This window comes from Bombus pyrosoma, linkage group LG10 (assembly GCF_014825855.1).
Source record: "Bombus pyrosoma isolate SC7728 linkage group LG10, ASM1482585v1, whole genome shotgun sequence".
NCBI lineage: Eukaryota > Metazoa > Arthropoda > Insecta > Hymenoptera > Apidae > Bombus > Bombus pyrosoma.
This window is the reverse complement of record NC_057779.1, coordinates 11896421-11916711: the sequence shown is the minus strand read 5'-3', so window position 1 is coordinate 11916711 and position 20291 is coordinate 11896421. Positions and strand designations below refer to the sequence as shown.

The 20291-nt window shown below is 36.0% G+C and overlaps 3 protein-coding genes across 13 annotated transcripts in view; 2 read left to right on the top strand and 1 right to left on the bottom strand.

The window, feature by feature from the left end:
- The window catches only part of LOC122571939 (tetraspanin-5), a 110150-nt gene that overhangs the window by 56619 nt on the left and 33240 nt on the right, over positions 1 to 20291 (bottom strand). The window lies entirely within an intron of this gene.
- Positions 11661 to 20291, top strand: part of LOC122571937 (N-lysine methyltransferase SMYD2-like) — an 18485-nt gene continuing 9854 nt past the window's right edge. Inside the window, exons 1-3 of one of the 2 annotated variants that reach the window (XM_043736298.1) lie at positions 11661 to 11908; positions 13104 to 13281; positions 14311 to 14742. In XM_043736298.1, the coding sequence (XP_043592233.1) occupies positions 13122 to 13281; positions 14311 to 14742 (592 nt within the window). In that variant the 5' untranslated portion in view covers positions 11661 to 11908; positions 13104 to 13121. Of the gene's footprint in view, positions 11909 to 13103; positions 13282 to 14310; positions 14765 to 20291 lie in introns of both variants that reach the window. The other variant, XM_043736299.1, reaches the window with a different exon arrangement.
- Positions 14749 to 19606, top strand: LOC122571941. 5 transcript variants are annotated; one of them, XM_043736310.1, is made up of 7 exons: positions 14749 to 15034; positions 15492 to 15733; positions 15846 to 16004; positions 16075 to 16377; positions 16900 to 16989; positions 17653 to 18410; positions 18486 to 18869. In XM_043736310.1, exons 1-5 carry the CDS (start codon positions 14884 to 14886, stop codon positions 16936 to 16938), a joined length of 894 nt encoding a protein of 297 aa, XP_043592245.1. In that variant the 5' UTR covers positions 14749 to 14883; the 3' UTR covers positions 16939 to 16989; positions 17653 to 18410; positions 18486 to 18869. The 5 variants fall into 5 exon arrangements, with proteins under 5 accessions (XP_043592245.1, XP_043592248.1, XP_043592247.1 ...); XM_043736313.1 differs by having other exon boundaries at positions 16900 to 18059; positions 18131 to 18410; XM_043736312.1 differs by lacking the exon at positions 18486 to 18869 and adding an exon at positions 19304 to 19606 and having other exon boundaries at positions 16900 to 18410.

Genomic DNA, 20291 nt, shown 5'->3' with positions numbered 1-20291 from the left:
CTGCGGGTTAAAAATAAACAAACGCGTGTTCCAGCGTTTTTCGAAATTCGATCCTTACGGGGTGGGAAAAGTGTATGTCTCTGTCTCAGAATATAAAAAGATTGACAAATTCATATTTTTATGTTCCAGATATGTGAAATTACGATTCTATACGAAACTAATTAGACGAATCGTTTAACTATATTACGAATATTACGAAAAAGAGTCCTCTGTTTTGATCCTCTTTCTTCTTTATCGAACAGTGTTGAAATCTTGCGGATCTATGCGATGATATGACCGTTATCGATGTACAGTCTAACATCTATCACAGTCATTTGGAAGCAAAAGAGTTTCCGAAAGTTTGACAATTCGCAGAGGGATTATACCGTTTTCAAGAAACCATGAAAAATTATAAAAGTTCTAAAAGCTCTAGAGTTTGAGAGAAAAATAAATTTCTTCGATGGGTAAGTTAATAAGTTATGTTGTTGGAGAAGATATTCTGAATAAAAACTAAAGTAAAAGTTTTGGACAAAATTTATAACGATTCGAGTAGACTTTGCTCAAAATTGATCAGCTGATCAGTTTCTCAGTTATCCTGCCCACTAATTTACGAAAACGTGATTGCCAGAGAAATACGTCGAAGGTTTCTCGTGAAAATATTTACAGCTAAAAGACCGATCCAAAGACTTTGTTATTCCGAGGCTACAGCAAGCCTTTCTTTTCTTTAAAAAACTTCAGTCGAGTGATTTTTTTCTATTTGAAAGCTTTCTTGCTTCTCTTTCGAGTTAAGACGCTCTGCTTTCAGTAGCCGTCTCTCATTATGCGAATCGACAAATACTTTGCATTGTTATCCAGTCACAAAGCACATTGTTCCTGTTAGTTTTACTAATGGATAAAAACTTTACTGTAGTCGAATATCGTAGCGGCCTGATAAAGGTCAATTACGCTTGTTTTTGTATCTCACGAGGGAAGTTTGGCAACTCGAAAATTCAAAAACGCTTGAAACTTTGCAGGAACGTAGTTCGTGCGATGTTAATAGCGAAACAATCTTTTCTCTAGCTGAAAAACGGTCCTAGGAGATGGAAACATTTCCCCAAAGAAATCTTGACGTTCCGTATTATCGTGAATATCTTAGAAACTGTATGAGACAGACGAACAAAGTTAAATTAAAAGTTGTAGCATTTTCTATGGCCTACATCGTGGATGTGAGAAATCTTCGACAAACGTTTGTCGCGAAACCTATCCTCTTCTTTCTCAATCCTTTATCAAAACTTAGAATCACCCATTAAGAACGAGAAAAAGATAACCCGAATATTATAAACAATCAACGATCAACGATCAACAATCAACGATCAACGAGCAACGAGCAACGAGCAACGAGCAACGAGCAACGAGCAACGAGCAACGAGCAACGAGCAACGAGCAACGAGCAACGAGCAACGATCTACAATCTACAATCTACAATCTACAATCTACAATCTACAATCTACAATCTACAATCTACAATCTACAATCTACAATCTACAATCTACAATCTACAATCTACAATCTACAATCAACAATCAACAATCAACAATCAACAATTACGCTTCTCGAATGTGTTTGCTTCGCTGTTACGCTAGAGCCTTCGCATTTCGCTGTTCGAAACGGAATGAATCTGTTGTTCAAAACCAAACAGATTTTTTTTGTTGCCCCTTGATATTTCCACTACGCACGCGTTCGCCAGACGTCCGCAGCAGTTGCCGCGTATGCATTCTTCCGAATATTCGGCGAAAGGACCGTAGGGATATCGATGGTACATTGACCATGTCGGCTTTACGCTTTGATGGTATAGCGCTTTGTGTCGCGAAGCCGTCGGAAAGTTCCGTCGTCGAATGCCGCCACACCGAAGACGGCAACGATCTTTCCAAATTATCTGCGACAGACGTCTCGAAGGAGGAAAGCGAACAAAGGGACCGAGAATCAGTTGGTTCTTCGTACCTATTTCGTTTTCGTCCGGATCAAGTACTCGTTCTGTCACATGGGAGTCATCCCGGCCCAACGTATCGAAAATACCTTTTATCGGCTATTACGGATTTTCGATATTCATATCCTCCGCTGAACCGCTAGATTATTTCTTTTTACTGGCCAACGACAAGCTGTTCCACTTAGTTTTACGCGAGACGAACATCGAAGGGTACAGAATGTCACAATCTGCGACTTCCAGAATGAGAATAAGATTTCTTAAAGAAGTTACGAAAGCACACCTAGAGATTTTCCTAAGGATAATATTTCTAGCTGCAAACATTCGGGCGCGGTGCTTTGTTCATTATTGGGAGAGAAATAATTTGTACAATTTCCCAATTTTTCGCAACGCCATGCCAAGGGACAGGTTCCTCGACGTATCGAGCGCTCTGCAATTTTCAAGAGTCTCGGAGACTGGGCCGAAACTGCCCGATCCGTTGCACAGAATCCGACCACTGGTCGACTGCTTTCACGACACGATGCGAGAACTTGCCCGTGCAAAAATTTATGCTTGGAGTCGATATCGTTAGGTCCGGCTAAATTATATCCGCAGAACACAAAGGACGAATCTCACGAATATAAATTGAAATTGTTCGCACTCACCGAGCCCAATGGAACCGTACTTCGCAATTTGTTTTGTTGGGATTCGCAACGTTCAGCTACGAGCGTAACACGCACGGAGAAGGTCGTGAGCAGACTGCTGAAGGATATTTTCAACGAGGGACACCCAGTTTTCTTTTACAATGTAAACATAACTGTGCCTTTGGTGACGCGATTGTTGTATGATAAAACTTACTCGACGGCTACTCTAAGGTCGGACAGGAAAATTAATCCTCTGGATGTGATGGAGAAAATTGTAAGAAAGAGGAGCACGCCATTCTCTGGAAGACGTATGTTTGCTGAAACAGCGCTGCAAGCGCGAAGAACTGATGGTCTCGTCCGAATACAGTGGGGATCTCGTCAGGGTAAAAACTAGGTCTGATAATGAAGTGAAAAAGCCGAAGGTTATAGACAAGTATAATCTTTATAGTAACAGAATTGATCACGCGGATCGTTTCGTAGCGTACTACGTATGCGACAAAGAGAAAATCCAACGGTACGTGAAAACTGGCTTACACATTTTCCACGTTATTATGAACAATGCGTAGAATTTGTTGCATAGAATTCACACGGGAACGAAGATTATGTCACGTCGGAGACACAAGAAATCACGAAACCGATAGATCGCCGGTGATCTTGTCACGTGGAATTCAGGGTTGAGTGATAAAAGAAGAGAACACTGAGTCGTAAGCCAACTACTAAGCTCTTTCATTACAAATTCACCGCTTACAATAGACTGACACTGAACCGGAGAGAGGGCTGCGCAAGAACTGCCCGAGCTGTCTGAAGTCTCGGCTTATTTACATTTTTGGTTTTAGGATGTTGAGGGCTTTGGTGTAGGTTATAATGTGCAGAAGTATCCGAAGGTCGAGGGTCGATGTCTTATCCATGATGTAGACTAAGGTGTGTCATAGCTTCTGTATAGGCTATGACGATAGGATGGTGATGTGTCCAAGGGAGTCCCAAGTTCGGTGGTCGATGTTCTATCTTGATGTGGACTAAGGTGCGTCACAGCCTTGGTGTAGATTATGATGATAAGGTGGTGATGTGTCGAAAGTAGTCCGAAGCTCGGAGTCTATGTCTTATCTCTGATTACTGTTTCTGAGCGGATGGCCTTCTTGAGCGTGTGACAATCTCTTCGCGTTGCAGTTCGAACGTTTCACGAATAAGCTGAAGAAATTGAACTTCGCATGAGATGATGGAATTTTTATTACATAAATCCAACAGAGTGACGGTTCAAGGTGTTAGAACAGAATAAGGTATTGAGCGCTAATTTAGGAGGCCACCCAGCAGATCTCACAAAGGATGTAACCTAACAAACACGAAGATGGTACCCTGCTGGGGGTAGCCACCCATGCGATAATCAAACAGCTAAAAAAATTCACCAAATGTCCAAATTGGAAAAATTGTGAATTGAAATTATTAAATAAAAAGAAAGATATATTTAGGAGGGTTTTTATACTGAGATTTTAGTCCCTTTGGAGGGGTTGTCGTCGGATGTATATCAGAGGCGGCTATTCAGCCACTGTTTTGTTATTATTTCGATAGCTGTGGCATGCAGGATGTTTCGTTTACTCGATTACTGTTTCTGAGAGGGTGGCCTTCTTGAGCGTGTGACAATTACGTTGCAGCAGTTTAGAAGGGCGGTGGCTGATAAATTGATATATAGAAACAGGCTGCGTTTGTCTGCTCCGCTTAAATCGATGGTGGAAACTGTAGACACATTTACCAACAATATCAAGCAAGAAGGGAGAAACGAAGGTATGCAAGAAACGTAGGGCGTGTTCTGCGAGAGGTTTAAGAAACGAGGCAGTGAGTTATCGGGCGACGTGCCGGGATAGGCCACGTTGAATACTTGAGTAGATGCTTTCTCAGAATATATGACGTATAATATAATACATATGCGAATATTTAGTATTTCTAAACGAAAAGACTTTGTTACTTTTATTTGTCGCTATTTATGAACACCTGAGTATTCATAAACGTTACAAATGTGGTAGTTTATTATACTTATACATTTATGCTGGTTGGTTTATCAATTAATTGCCAGGTACATTAAAATCACTTTAAATACAAGTACAGAGGTAGTGTATGCCTCAATGCTACTGTTCAACTACACGCTCGCTATTCGACTGTATGCTTCGCTATAATGATTCGTTATTATCACTGTCCTAAAGAGCACGTTCGTTTATTTATATCGACCGGTGGTATTGTAAAAAGTTCGATTGTAATGTCACGTAAAGTTGAGGGTTACATGATAAAAACAAGGTTGAGCCGAGACACAGCTATTAACTTTGTCTTTTATTAAACTTTATTTTGCACTTAATAGTCATAACTGAGTATACACCGATGCGTATGTATAAATCAAGCACGACATTTTACCAAATGTCCTACTGGACAAATTGTAAAATTTAAATAAATAATAAAAAAAATTCTAAGGATAGAGAACAAGTAAGTTTAGTTCTTTTTTTTTTTTTTTTTATTTAATAATTTACATTCACAATTTGTCCAATTTGGACATTTGGTGAAATCTTTTAGCTGCTTGATTATCGCGTGGATGGCTACCCCCAGCGGGGTACCATCTTCGTGTTTGTTACGTTATATCCTTTGTGAAGTAAGTTTAGTGACGATATTGTGGCGGAGGAAAACTAGGGGTGGGTGTGTCTAAGGACACGGGACCATCGGATTTGTTGATGACAATTTTGGCTAGGAAAGCGAGGGCAGTAGACACCGCTTCCGATTGGATAATAAGAAGATTGGTGGACCAGGAAGGGTTTTAGCCGCCCTCGAGAGAACATTGCAAGCGGAAGATACCGAACGTGAGAAAAACCAACTTTCCCGTGTCAACCCGTAGTAAACAATGAATGTAAAGGGGCACTTAAAATAAAAGATACCTGTTTGGTCTGAAGGATCTTAACTATGAAAATGCCACGACCCATGGTGGGTCCTTAAGACTATTGAGGGTACGCGCCAAGGATGTGCAGACATCTGGCTACCATCTTGCCCGCGCTGTGTGGCTGCTCTCTGAAGTGGATTAATGTTACAACAGCACGTTCGTTTATTTATATCGACCAGTGGTATTGTAAAAAGTTCCAAGTAACTCCGGTTGACGATTACAAATAACGGCGATAATGTTTTGTCCGCAGTTCGTTTACCTTTGAACCAAAACAACATTGGCACTCCAAGGCACAACAATATGAGTCTCTTTCGATTCGAATCTCCCATTGACTCATGTGCCACTATATAAATAAGAAGACTGAAAAGGAAACACCCAGCAGATCTCACAAAGGATATAACCTAACAAACACGAAGATGGTACCCCGCTGGGGGTAACCATCCACATGCTATGTATATTTAAACTATAATATTTTACCAAATGTCCTACTGGACAAATTGCAAAATTTAAATAAACAATAAAAAAAAAACTATATAAATGAGAATATTTTTATTTTGATACATCGCAATTTTTGTGTTTTCGTAATTCTTATTTGTCGAAACCTAACTCGATATCGTAATATCTAGACATCCATTTAAGGGCTGGTCAAAACAAAACTACGAACGCGTTTCCAATTTATGGAGGTATAACACTTTCTTGAATGATCCGATGTACGGAACTTTTTCATTAATCTAAAAAACCTATTGTTTCAATTTCCCTTACTTCTGGGATTAAATGAAAAAATTGTAAAATGGTAACCTTTACTATTTTCATCGTGATTCTGATACCAATTTTTTTCAAAAACTTAGCAATTTTTCCAAAAATTCTTTCACGCCAAATTTAATCTTAACTTGTCAGAAAGATCAACTCGTTTGGTCCAATCTTGAAAAAGTTATTCGGTCTTAACACGTTGACTGCCACGGCTGTTTTCAAAAAGATCTCCGTCAGGCCACGCGTGCAGCAGTACCAAGCGTTCTCTGCTCGGTGCCCCTATCGATATTTTCATAATGCGAGTCGCTCATCCGGTGGTCTTACCTCTCGTTTCTTTTGTTTCCATTCCTTCGCATTTGTTCCTCATTTCTCCACTTTCTACAAAATCAGTTTGAATCTTGGCCGAGCAACGAACGATATAACTTAAAATATCTGCCCTAATTCGTTACAATGTCGAAAAGAAAAATTGAAAACTTATTTCCTAGTAAGTCAGATAGCAGTGAAAAAGAAAGCTTTTACGAGGCTTATGATTCCGGAAGAAGCATTAGACGCGCATGCAAACTATGTTATGCAAATAAAAGACGGCGAATGGACCGAACAAAGGCACGAAAGAATTTGAAGAAAACAACAACTTATTGACCAAATTGTCTCGACCAACCTCAGCTATGCATAGAATGCTTTAAAGTTTTACATGCTAAATAATTTTTGTAATAAACCATTTTCGTATTACTTTTATAACAAACCATTTTCGTAGTACTTTTATAACAATTCAACAGTTTTATTATTATGGAATATCTTTTCAAATACCTACGACGATCCTTAACAAGTAGTCAAATAAGCGACACCCGAATATGGGTTTCATGGCCTGACCAGAAACTTTGCTGACACCCGAATACGGGTGTCGTGGCAGTCAACGTGTTAAAGCGTATACGATCTCGTCCGTGATTCGCTGTGTAAGTACCTTTTGCAGAAAAGTGACTCCGAGAAGGCAAAAGCACGACATCAACCATCGTATGAAATTATAATCTAAAATAGCTGCGCTAGAAATAAGATTTCCCTCGTAATTATCCCATTGTATTTGCATTTCAATTGTACCGTGATATCGGAACATCATCTCGTTCGAAGTATCAAATAAATGCAGTCGATTTGTTTCACCTGTAGCATACGTACGAATGAAAACGAGGATAAAAAGTAATAAACAAATTTGCCGTGTATAGTTGAAACTTTTTTATATTGACACACAATTTTATCAGTTTGACAGCATCGTAATCGCTGACTGCTATACACAGATAGAAGAGATCCTGGCCACGAGTTAGTCAGAATGCAAAAGCCGCGCCAGTTTTCTAAAGCCCGGAGGCTAATTCGAGGATAACAGTTTCCATGGAATGGAAATATTTCTACGTCGATATTCGATAATCGATTTTAGCCGCGGGCATCGTTGTCGAGTCTATATAGTATAGAAATGGCGAAAATTAAATTTATGATCTCTTAGACGATATAGCAAACTCTGGCGAAGGCTCACGATAACGGTTCTCTTAGGTGGGTTAGCAAAAAAGCAGCTTTAACAGCGATTTTCATAGGATTTCTTCTAATTGGCTCGTTTATATTACAATGCAGTGGAGAAAAATGAGTAAGATGAACGTCGGATGCCCGAATGACCTGAACAAAATTACAGTGCAACTGAAAAAGAAGGGAAAAGGGGGAAAAAGTTTAAGGATTCATTTACATGTACAAAATGGAATACGTAAAGGAATACGAAGGAATAAATAAAAGTGACAAAAGTCAGAGATTTAAGGATTAGAAAACTGTGTGTCCAAATTCATGTAAACAGTCATTACCACACTGAGGATCTTTTTTCTGGGAAATTTCACGACATAAAAATATCATATCTAGTGAATAAAACAATCGTCTGTTTTGGTTTTGTTCGTTTCCAAACTGCAGTCGATTTATCAGCTGATCCTTTCGTTAATTATCTTGAAAATGGTTCGATATTCGAAGGAAGAGAAGATAAAATATAACGAGTTAGGTGAATTGGGTCATCATCGTATTCACGTGTTTGAATTCATTTGCAACAATTTCCCCAAAGTTTATTGGGAAAATGATGAGGACATTTCTTGAATTTTCCAACTTTAAACGATACCAAAAAAATGATCATCTTTTAACCTTTTCGCGAATACGTGACAATTAATTTGACATAGAAGTTTTCACATTGGGAGGTTGCATTTTATTTAAACAATATCAGTACCCTTAATTTGGCATAATGTACGAATGTATGACAAAAATCTTGTTAACCATGATACTCTCAATTATTTTTTCCTTTGCTATCTCTTCACAGTAGTAGAAGCAACAGAATTACTTTAGATGGTCATGTTAAATGGAACTGGAACGCTTCAAGAGATAGGAAAAGATAAAGCAAGCAGCGATAGAATAGGCAAATGCACAAGGATACGATAAAGAATAAGACAGGAGGTAGAGTGAAGAGAATCGTAAGAGACTGAAATCTAAAACGGAAGAATGCTGGAAGAATCGAAGGCAAAGTGAGAAGGCAAAGAGGAAAAGTAGGAAAAAAGAAAAGTAGGACAGTAGAAGAAAAGGGGACATAGAACGATATCTGGAACTTATTTCCATTTAAAGTAGACTTTACAAAGTGGCTTGCAATAAACATAGCTACACGTTTACTATCACAATGTGAACACATGTATCTTCCTGCACACTACTCGATACTGCAGTTCAATATCAATACCCGCACATGCAGTTCCTTGTAGACTTCAATATCTACCACTAACAAACAGGAAGAAATATATCTGCAGAAAAATTCTCCGTCCCTGTATGCGTATAGTCAGTGAGAAAAATCTGCATATAGTCTTTAAATAAAAAATATTATAAGCAAAAGTGTCAGCTTTAGAAATTCCTTTAACACATTCAGGTACGCATTGTTAAAGTGTATAATATAATTTATTCACTTTCACGTTTATTAAGAGAAAAGAAGACTAGAGAAACGTTATATACACCTGTTGTATCTACACTATCGCTGAAAAGTATGTAGGCATGTGGATATTTTTGACAATATGTACACCGTATACTTTACACATGTACTTACTTCACTTATACGCTTGATTACTTTAACTCATCAAGGGCCAACGTGGCCATAATGCAACGTTTAAGTTGCAATCTTTTTCGATCAATATATATTATCGAATTCTGTTCTCTTAATACCCTGGTTACAAAAAGGATCCAGGGATCCTTTCTCGTCGGATCATTTTCCCACTTAGATTCTACGATTTTACAAAATTTAAAGAAATTAAAGTATTTTTGATAACACGACAAATTATCACTGTAGAATATTTATCATAATTTTTAATAGATGAACCGAATCTCTGTTTAAGTTCTATATTTCCACTTGTGTTTGTCAAAATATAAATTTGCATAAAAATCCAAGTTTTAATAATCACCATAGCTAGATAGAACAATATACCATAGCCCGATTAGATTGAATTTTGAAAGTCAATATGCGATAATAAAACTGGCATTCCTAATTGCCAAACCATATAGAACTGTTTAATTATTTGACGAATTCTTTACATTCAAATTCCCTGGCTATGAACGCTGTGTCGTCCGATCATTCCGGGACTCATCAAAATTGTAGGACGGCATAATAAATCCATAAATAAAACTGAGGTAAGGTAATCATGCTAAATCCGCAAATACGTAAGTGTGTATATAACTATAGACTTTGTAGATAATATATATTTTATACCGCGTTACATTAATTTTCTATACACTTGTGATTGTGATAAACTGTTCACTTACGATATGCGATGTATCTAGTTACGTTAGGTGCTTCTATTCCTCCCAAATAGTTATCAGAACTTACCTGAAACAGAAATAAAATATCAAATTGAGTCTTCTTTTTCTATAAATGCATCCATCTATAATATTTATAATCTATCCATCTACGATAATAAAATTAAGAGAAGAAATACATATGAAAGAATTGGAAAAGTTTATTATTTATCATCAAGCGAAATTATATATCATATTAAGCACTTAAAATCGAAAATAACGATTGCAAATGTCTTCAAACTTTGCGAGACTGTAGGGCGCAAGAGTCGAAAAATGGTAGCCAAGAAAAAAANTACTAAACAAATTTGCCCTCTTAAGATAACAAAATGGAGGAAATAGGATTCAATCGTGTCACTTGACTAAAAAGAAAAAAAAGGTTGCGATTAAAATAGTGCGTTAACGCACGACACTATCCTTTGATGGATAAAAAATTAGATGCGTACACATTCGGTGCATCCCCAACATTTTCTCGAAAAAGAAATTATATTTTCAACAGATATTATTTTTCATTTATTATTTGACTTTTTAGACAAAGTCACGATCGACAGTGATAATGGTTTATTTGTATATTGACATTTCTAGATTAAAGTAGAGTAGCAGAAAACTTCGCTGAGATTGAGGATCCTTGGAAGGATAAAATAATTTCCGGAACATGGGAGCACATGCACGATGGATTCCAATGCGATGGGAGGAGCCGGCCAAGCGTTCCTAATCGAAATCCGGGACGAGAGAGGACAATTATTGCTGCGGATTAATAATTTCACTATATAGACGAAGAGTGAAATCGACGAAAATGAGGCTTCTGAGAAACTCTCCTGTCTTCTTTCCTTCCCTTTGTGTATCATAAAATCGATCTGTTTTATTGTTTTATTTATCGTCTTATTTCTACAACCGAACGCATGAAAAATTGCGCTAAATGTTATAAATCTTCGCTAGGAGGTTGTGAAAAAATAATTGTGTCTTCTCTGTAATTTGCTTTGCATCATATAATACGTATGAAAATATACAGTCGATGTAAGAAGTATTCGTACGGTACTTAACTTAAACAAAAATATTGTAGAACATCGTCCATTAATAAAATTTTAACAAATAAGAAATGTGTATATATCCTTACAAGTCTGGAAAATAATTTTCATAAAAAATGGGATGGGAAATCTATACTGGAATGTGAATTTTTTTTAAATTTGCACAATAATATCTAAGATACAATAGCACGAAGCTAAAAATTTTATTTTAAAAGTTGATCCAAACCATCGTTCGCAAAATTTAGTTTAAAGAAAACAACGAACGAATTATAATACAAGACAAGGTGAAATATTGTAGTATCGCGGATTGACTAAGAAATATCCAGTGAATTATAAACAATGTTGCCAGAAAGCTCAAGTGCCAACAGGCCGAAGGTTCGAGAAATTTCAATGGCCCAAGCAGCCCATCAATGTATCATCGGTCCTTCAGTCGAATAGTTACGCGAAAGAAGACGTATCAGACGATAATCATGGACGGTTACGGAACACGTCCGTGGTGGGGGTATGAGAAAAAACAAAGGGATGCTTAAGGGAGAAAGAGGTATTAATAGGCAGTCGTCAACTGAGAGTCGAGTCGTGAGCTGTTAGTAAGTTGTGAGTCGAGAGTTGAGTGAAGTGAAAGTTGCCGAGTTGTTACAAGTGATAAACTGATATTTGTGAATAGATCCATCTATCGATAAATTTATCATATAGGATAGAAATCATTGGGAATCCTAATTTCTAATATTTCTGAATAAATAATCCTATAATAATAATAGATTTATTTCGTAAAAGCTACTGGAGATATCATTTAACGTTGCGCAGAACACTGGTATTATCTTATATACTTTACAAATTCATCTACGTAGCATGTAACTGAATTTACTTGTTCATTTGTGCGAACTCTTTCGTCTTCAGTTTCTCTGAGAATTATAATTATCTGTATTACTGTATTACTACATAATTTCTCTTGTGTCTGTATGAGTCACGGCATTTTTTATAATAATAATATACAGCCGCACATATGGAGAATTGCATTTGCAAAAAAATTTGGTATACGATACTTTTAAAAGATATTAATATCTGAAAAATTTGGATATAACATATGTGTGTGTGCATTTCATAGAAATGTCACATCGAATTATCAGCAGATACGCAAGCATGGGGTCGATGACGAAGTTGCGATATATATATATATATGCCGGAGACTAAAGATCATCGGGGCTTTTCTTTTGGAATTTTTGGGACGATCCCCAATACTTTAGTCTAGACTATTTATTATAGCTGTACTTAAATAATAAAACTTCGTAGTAGATATTATGATTCAATCCGATTGTGTTTGCCGGAGATTTGTGACGGTGGGCTTGGGCTCTAGGTGACACATCTGATCGCTGAACGTAGCCACGGTCACGGGATGGACGTTTTTACCTAACAGAGAAGTGCCAATATTATGGGACGCACATTGTATTAACAATCGAACCCCGGGCAGGAGCAATACCTCCACTACGCGGGTCTGCCTAGCAACGGCGACTGGAATTTTATTGGTATCCCAGGCCAATATACAACGAACAAACGCGATCGTAGGGAGAGAAAAGTTTCCATCAGTTTTTTATTCTTGCGATCACCTAGGAGAGTTTTCACATCGTCTTTACGTGCAGTATTATACCGAGCGTCACAGCAAATGCCACTTTGTGCTTCAAAAGAGTTGCCCCGTTGACCGTGGATTCGTTATTGAACCTAACAACATTGTCATTAACATCTCGAGTGCCTAATCACCACGGTTATTTGTCAAACTCTGTAAAAATCATATTTATACCAGTAAATATAATCCCTGTTGTACAACAATGATGGCTATTCGGAATGAAGATTCATTACACGCCCCTAAACTTGACGAGGACCCGACATATATATGTATACGTACTTATATCAGGAATCAAAAGGGGATCGTTATACTCGGCGTGACTTCGACATCGCTACACGGTAATTAGTGCCGAGGAGTAACCGGAACATTTTTATTTTGTTTTCAGTAACTTTTGCATCCTATCATGGATTCCTACGAAGAGGAATTTGCATTTTCGTTACATTTCGATGAAACCGAATCAGACGAAGATCGATTGAAAAAGTATATCGATCATCTGCTCGAAAAGCCTCTAATAATTAAGGATACAAGATCCACAAATAATGCTGTAATGTTTATTTCTATGGGTGAGTACGATAACAAACATATATTACATCTTTTATATTCAGATTTCCAGATATTCAGATCTTCTCTTAGTTTTGTACATTATACTTAGTTTGGTATAAAACGTTGACGTTTGGTTGACGTTTTGAACGACATATCTCAGACATCTTTTCGTTAGAAATTAAAATATCCAGTCCAAATGCTCGGATAAAAGACAGTTGGTAAGACACAGCCCGCTTATGAATATGAAAACAACTGACAATCGCTATTCACACTGATAGATCTAACGCCGCTTCGTCTAGCGCTGTTTGAGGCTTCCGGGAAAAAGCTACGTTCTGAAGAAACAGCGTTACACGAAGCAGTGTTTAACGCGTCAACAAATTCATATACACTTTAATGTGAACTTTCCATTTCTAACAGTTAATAATTAAATCTTAAAGTATTCGTTTGCTTCAATCAAACGAAATTTCGTTCAGACGTATATGGAATTGCATGATCATTTACTTTGAGATTGGCGTAAGTCCATTTTCTGTAATCAGTAGTCGAACTGTCGAGACGCTAACAATATATTAAATGATGTAGATTCATTCAGGTGCTTAAAGAAAGATGATGGTTCAGTCGATTCTAAAAAAAAAACTGCGTGGGTAATGTAAGAGCAAACCGCTAAGTGTAACAGTATGAATAGCGACAATGGAGACCTTGAAAGCCTCAAAAATCTGTTATTCGGAATGTTAAATAAAGGAATGTGAAATGTTGAATGAAAACTGTAGTTATGAATTTCAATTAGAAATGGAATACTATGCAACCGATGAGCGACATTTGATTGTCATATTAAAGCACATAGTCGTGAGATATCTCGTCCGAGGCGTATCGCGATTAGTCGAAAGGAGCTGAAACGTTATATCGAAATAAAACCTTCTCCAACATTTATTCACGATCGATTACAAGTCAGTTAATAAAGTGCGTACAGTCATATTCACGAACATATTGAAGAGAAAATAATCGAGAAATGCAGGAGTCATATTATTGTTTGTTTCATTTTTTCGCAATAGCAAGGACAGCCATATCATACGAGGATTATGAAGCGGCTGTCAACTTTTATACGAAAGGATTGCAAGAGGTCGTCCCGTACTGTGAATTGTCTGCAATATTATACTCAAATCGTGCTGAGGCCTTGGGATGCCTAGAAATGTACAAGGAGAGTTTAATAGATATCGATAGGGCGATCGAAATTTCTCCCAATACCGAATTAACCAAGCGTTTGAAAGATACAAAGATGGAGTTAGAAAAAAAAGCTTCTCGTCCGCATACGAAACCAAATAACAGAAATCACTTCGAGGATATACCATCGCTATCGCACGACGAAAACAAAGATGTTCCTGGTATGAGCGATGCTGTTCGCTTGGTTCATAGTAAAAAATATGGTGTAAATTTTGAAGCGACGAAACCCATCGGTACTGGAGACGTCATTCTAATCGAGAAACCACAAGCAACGTCTATCTTTAAATCAGACATTGCCGTTGCAAATGTGTGTTACTATTGCCTAGAACGATGCATAGCATTACTTCCATGTGAACAGTGTAATAGCGCGCTATATTGTTCGAAAGAATGCCGTGCAAAAGCATATGAAGAATACCATAGAATCCAATGCAACTCTAAAAACNTTTCCAGATGATGTGCAATTTGTAATAAACTTGCTTATGAAGATTACAAAAAACGGTGAAAAACTTACAGAAGCCATTAAATATTGCGAGAAGCTCGATACTATGAGTGCAGGTAATGATAATTTATTGACTCGTAATTCTCTATTGCGCCATCATCGATATATACATAAATGTGAATTATTAGCTTGTGCATAGAAAGAACATACTCTTCAGCGTTAATTCTTTTTTCTTTCTGTATTACTGTCTTGCATTTAACGCTTCGTGCCAAATTTTGATAATTTCTCTTTTACTCGCAAGTGTATTTTATATGTCCGCGATAGAGGCGTTGCTTTATTAATAAATTGAGAATGTTCCTGCATTTAGAAAGAAATTAAACATTACAACATAATGCAAATAGAATTACTGATTATAATACTTTAAGGGTGAAATAGATCTCTATTCAGTTTCTGTTTCGTTCATTGTATTCGTAAGAGTGTGAACTTGCATGAACCGAGTGATCGATTAACGAGGAAGAAATTTGTATTGTCTCGTAACTTCGTCGTTAACAACATCGTTTCAATTTTCAATAGATTCGATAAAGGAATTTTATACGAAACGTGATAATTTGGAAAACAATTTGAAATCCGTCCTCAATTTGAGTATATCGATGAAGAAGAATGACAAGAGAAATGCAAAATATATATTCAAATCAGCCCATATCGCTTTATTCCTACGAAACCAGACCAATTATATGCAGGGATACAACGATATCTTAAGTGTTGCTAAATTATTATTCCGATTATTCTACATATATCATATACACGCCTTTGTGGTGAGTATCAACCAATTTTTAACTACATTTCTTTCAAACCGCTGCGATTAATATATGATTTTATAAAATACATGCTACAATATTTAATAGCTACTAATCATATATTTTCCAGGAGGATATATCGATTGATACATATAGTAGTGGAGTATACTATCTGTATTTCTTGCTTAGTTTGTTTCATCACTCTTGTTGTGCGAATACAGTGCATTCGATACATAAAAATGGTGTGATAGTTGTACGTGCAGCTAAGGACATGAAACCAGGTGAACAGGTAATAAATTTCGTCTTTCCGTTGTTATTAACCTGTGAGGTAAAGATTTGTCTAATGAAGTACTTTGCAGATAACTTTTAATTTTCTACGTACAAATGACTCCGCATATTTCGCAATCAACTTCGTACCACGACAAGTCATCCTACAAGAACAGAAACATATCTTATGCGATTGCTCGACTTGTAAATTACGTTATAATTCTGAGCTTGATAGGAGATTAAAATCACCGGAAGTATTAGAACGTCGCCTACGTAAAAAGCGATTTCATATGGACCGCTCGTGGAGAATTAACTACGAGCAAAGCCGATCGTGTTTAGAAGCAGAACTCTTGAAAGCTGCTCTTCCAGATATCTATTTGGGAAAGCGGGAAACTGTAAGTATTTCCAAGTTTATTTACACAGGTTTACCTGCAAATCTAAATTTTGCCTGCGTTGCATTCGATTGAGCTTGAAATATTTTATCTCAATTTAATACACATACAATCAATCGCGAAAGCCTACTCAAATAGCCTATCGAATTTTGTGTGTCTAACTTGCCAAAGAAATTAAACGCACATTTTGTCACAACATTATCTGTGCGTAACAAATTCCCCTGGAAAGAGATTATCCATTACGTAGTAAATTGGCAAAAACTATTTACAAGACACTATTCTTAACTTGGTGAATTGTATCCTTAACTTAATCCTAAAGCAAACTATTACCTATTACGAAAGATGAAGAATTGTTATAGACAGTGTTCACCCTGTATGTATGCCTATTAAATGAATAATATCATTTCATCGAGCTTGTTAATCTTCACTTCTTGCGTAGTTTGTATCTTATTCCTTCTTTTTCTGCCATCGTTTAAATACAAATTAATTTATATTTTTTATTTTGACGTCTCAACTGTTTTTCAGCTACTGGACGACCTATGCCCATTAATTGGAATTTCGTAAATGAGTCTTGTTCCTGATTATCCTGATGATAGGAGGATTCGAGCAGAATGCGTAACAACCTTAATCCTTCGTCTCTCTAACGTTCTCTTAATGTTATAATATTAATTTTTTACTTCGTATTATATTTTAGTGGCAAATTTAACGTTACACAAGAATTTTCATTTCTACTCTTTTATGCGATATTTATCGTTGGTTGTTTATTATCTCTATATTTATCCGTATTATTTCGCTTACAGTACTTTATAATTATATTATATTTTATTATAATTATATACGTTACGATATTTCTTATCCATACAGTTAGTTTTAACAAAACAACAGTAATATATGTATATAATGTTAACTACATATTAACTTACAACATTATTTTTAATATAGTCTAATCAAAGATATTAATATTGATAATTTCATATGTGCAACTTCTTCGTGTTATATTCATCTTTCTCCCCCTGTATTTGCATTCCTACGATATAACAGAGTTAACCACTTAACACACACATTTGTAACTATTCTAACTATTCGCACTTTATGATTCGCAATGGTCAAATGTAAAATATATACGCCACTTACACAGTCAAATTACTCAGGAACACATTCAAGCCACCACCATTACAATACAAACTAACAGCAATTACTTCTAGATGTCAACAGTATATACACCAGCGCGGCACAAAATGACATTGCAAAAATGGCAACAGTGTTTTCAATCCTTAGGTGACAGATACATCGCAGTGAGAGACTTCGATGCGAAGCACATGCTATGGGGCTCAAGAATTTACACACCTCGAGATAGGACACTAGAAAGATACATTAGAACTAGTAATCTCAACATATCCACAGGAAGACCAACATACTGGCCGACAAATCTAAACAAAATTCCTGACTTGTTTGATTTTGCAGTTATAGAAGGCCTAAAAGCAAAGAAATTAAAAATAACAACCAGTCTTGAGCTTAGGTCCAATCATACATTAATAATAATAAAATACACAAGCAAACCAATACTTTATCGCAAATCACAGTCGCTTTGCAATAAAAGCATCAAATGGAAAACATTTAGAGAACTAATCGAGAGCAAAATCAACTGCAACATTCCACTAAAAACACCCGGAGATATCGAACAGGTGGTAACAACATTGATAGAAATTATACAAGAAGCAGTATGAGCAACTACTAATGATGAACCAAACAACAGGCAAACAAAAATAATTCCAACAGGCATCCTTGACAAAATCGGAGAAAAAAGGGGAACGAAAGCAAAATGGCAAAAACATAGAACACGCGAAAGCAAAAGACGTCTAAACAAAAAAAAAGATCATAATAATAACGAATTCTCAAAATTCATAGAAACATTTTCTACGCACTAGAATGCCAATTACTCTCTATGGAAAGTCACGAACAAACTAAAGAAGCCAATGAAATTAATCCCATCAATCGGAAGAGCAGACAACACATTGGCCAGAAACAAGGAAGAGGTAAGTTGTCCAACCAATTTTGTAACACATTTACTCCATATAATATTAATAGCAGTAAAACCAAATGTTATTCAGATCAGAAGATGCGCAAAATACCAGTACTCCAACTAACAAACACTACACCATACCTAATACAACAGCACAAGAAATTAGAATCATAATGGAGAAAGAAAAAAACAATGGAAAAGCACCAGGAATCAAACTAATCAATGATAAAATCTTGAAAAACCTTTCCCTCAAAAGCAATACGTTTGATCACGATAATATTCTATGTAATTTTAAGAATCCAATATTTTTCTAATCTATGGAAGCTAGCACAGATGATAATGTTACCTAAGCCAGGCAAACACCCACACCACACTGCATCTTACAGACCAATATCACTACTTTCTGTGTTTTCCAAAATACTAGAGAAAATAATATACGATCGCCAAAAACCAACAAAGTTAGAAAAATTTACCAAATGTCCGGCTGGACGAATTGTAAAGTACAAATTAAATAATAAAAAAAAATTATATTATGGAATTCTGTTTTCTTACTTCCGTGGCTTCTTTCTCGTCGGATCATTTTTCCACTTAGATTCTACGATTTTACAAAATTTAAAGAAATTAAAGTATTTTTGATAACACGACAAATTATCACTGTAGAATATTTATTATAATTTTTAATAGATGAAACAACACTCTGTTAAGTTCTATATTTCCACTTGTGTTTGTCAAAATATAAATTTGCATAGAAATCCAAGTTTTAATAATCACCATAGCTAGATAGAACAATATATCATATCCAATTAAATTGAATTTTGAAATTCGATATGCAATATTAAATCTGGCATTCGTAATCGCCAAATCATATAGAAATGTTTAATTATTTGACGAACTCTTTATATTCAGATTCTCTGGCTATGAACGCTGTGTCTTCTGATCATTCGGGACTCTACTACTGTGCATGTGATACAGCCGGCTGATCTGTACCAGACTTTTCTACTGTGAATCTGATGCGTTTGACAGAGTTTATTCATTAAGTGAATATGATATGAATCGATCGAAATACTCAAATATTGAGTGTACAAACGACTAATGCAAGTTTCTCAACGGAACTCAAAGTTTATATTTTAGAAAGAGATCCATTATTGAATGATTTAATGACTCATTGAGATTATATCTTCTTTACAACTACGCCAAAAGTCAAAATATTCTAAAACAATTTTTACGTAATATAATGGCATCCTTTGCACGTTCAGAAAAATAAAATTTCACTTTGGTATTATTGATCACTTTCGTAATAAGTAGACCGTGGATGTTTACGCATTTCTGGGAAATTTAAGATTCCAAAAATCTTGTCTAATATTGCTAAAAAATAACATCAAGGTTGTAGGACGACATAATAAATCCATAAATGAAACTGAGGTAAGGTAATCATGCTAAATCCGCAAATACGTAAGTGTGTAGATATTTATAGACGATGTAGGTAACATATATTTTATATCGCGTTACATTAATTTTCTATACTGCACGCGTGAGTACATTTGTAATTGTGATGAACTATTCACTTACGATATGCGATGTATCTAGTTACGTTAGGTGCTTCTATTCCTCCCAAATAGTTGTCAGAACTTACCTGAAACAGAAATAAAATATCAAATTGAGTCTTCTTTTTCTATAAATGCATCCATCTATAACATTTATAATCTATCCATCTACGATAATAAAATTAAGAGAAGAAATACATATGAAAGAATTGGAAAAGTTTATTATTTATCATCAAGCGAAATTATATATCATATTAAGCACTTAAAATCGAAAATAACGATTGCAAATGTCTTCAAACTTTGCGAGACTGTAGGGCGCAAGAGTCGAAAAATGGTAGCCAAGAAAAAAA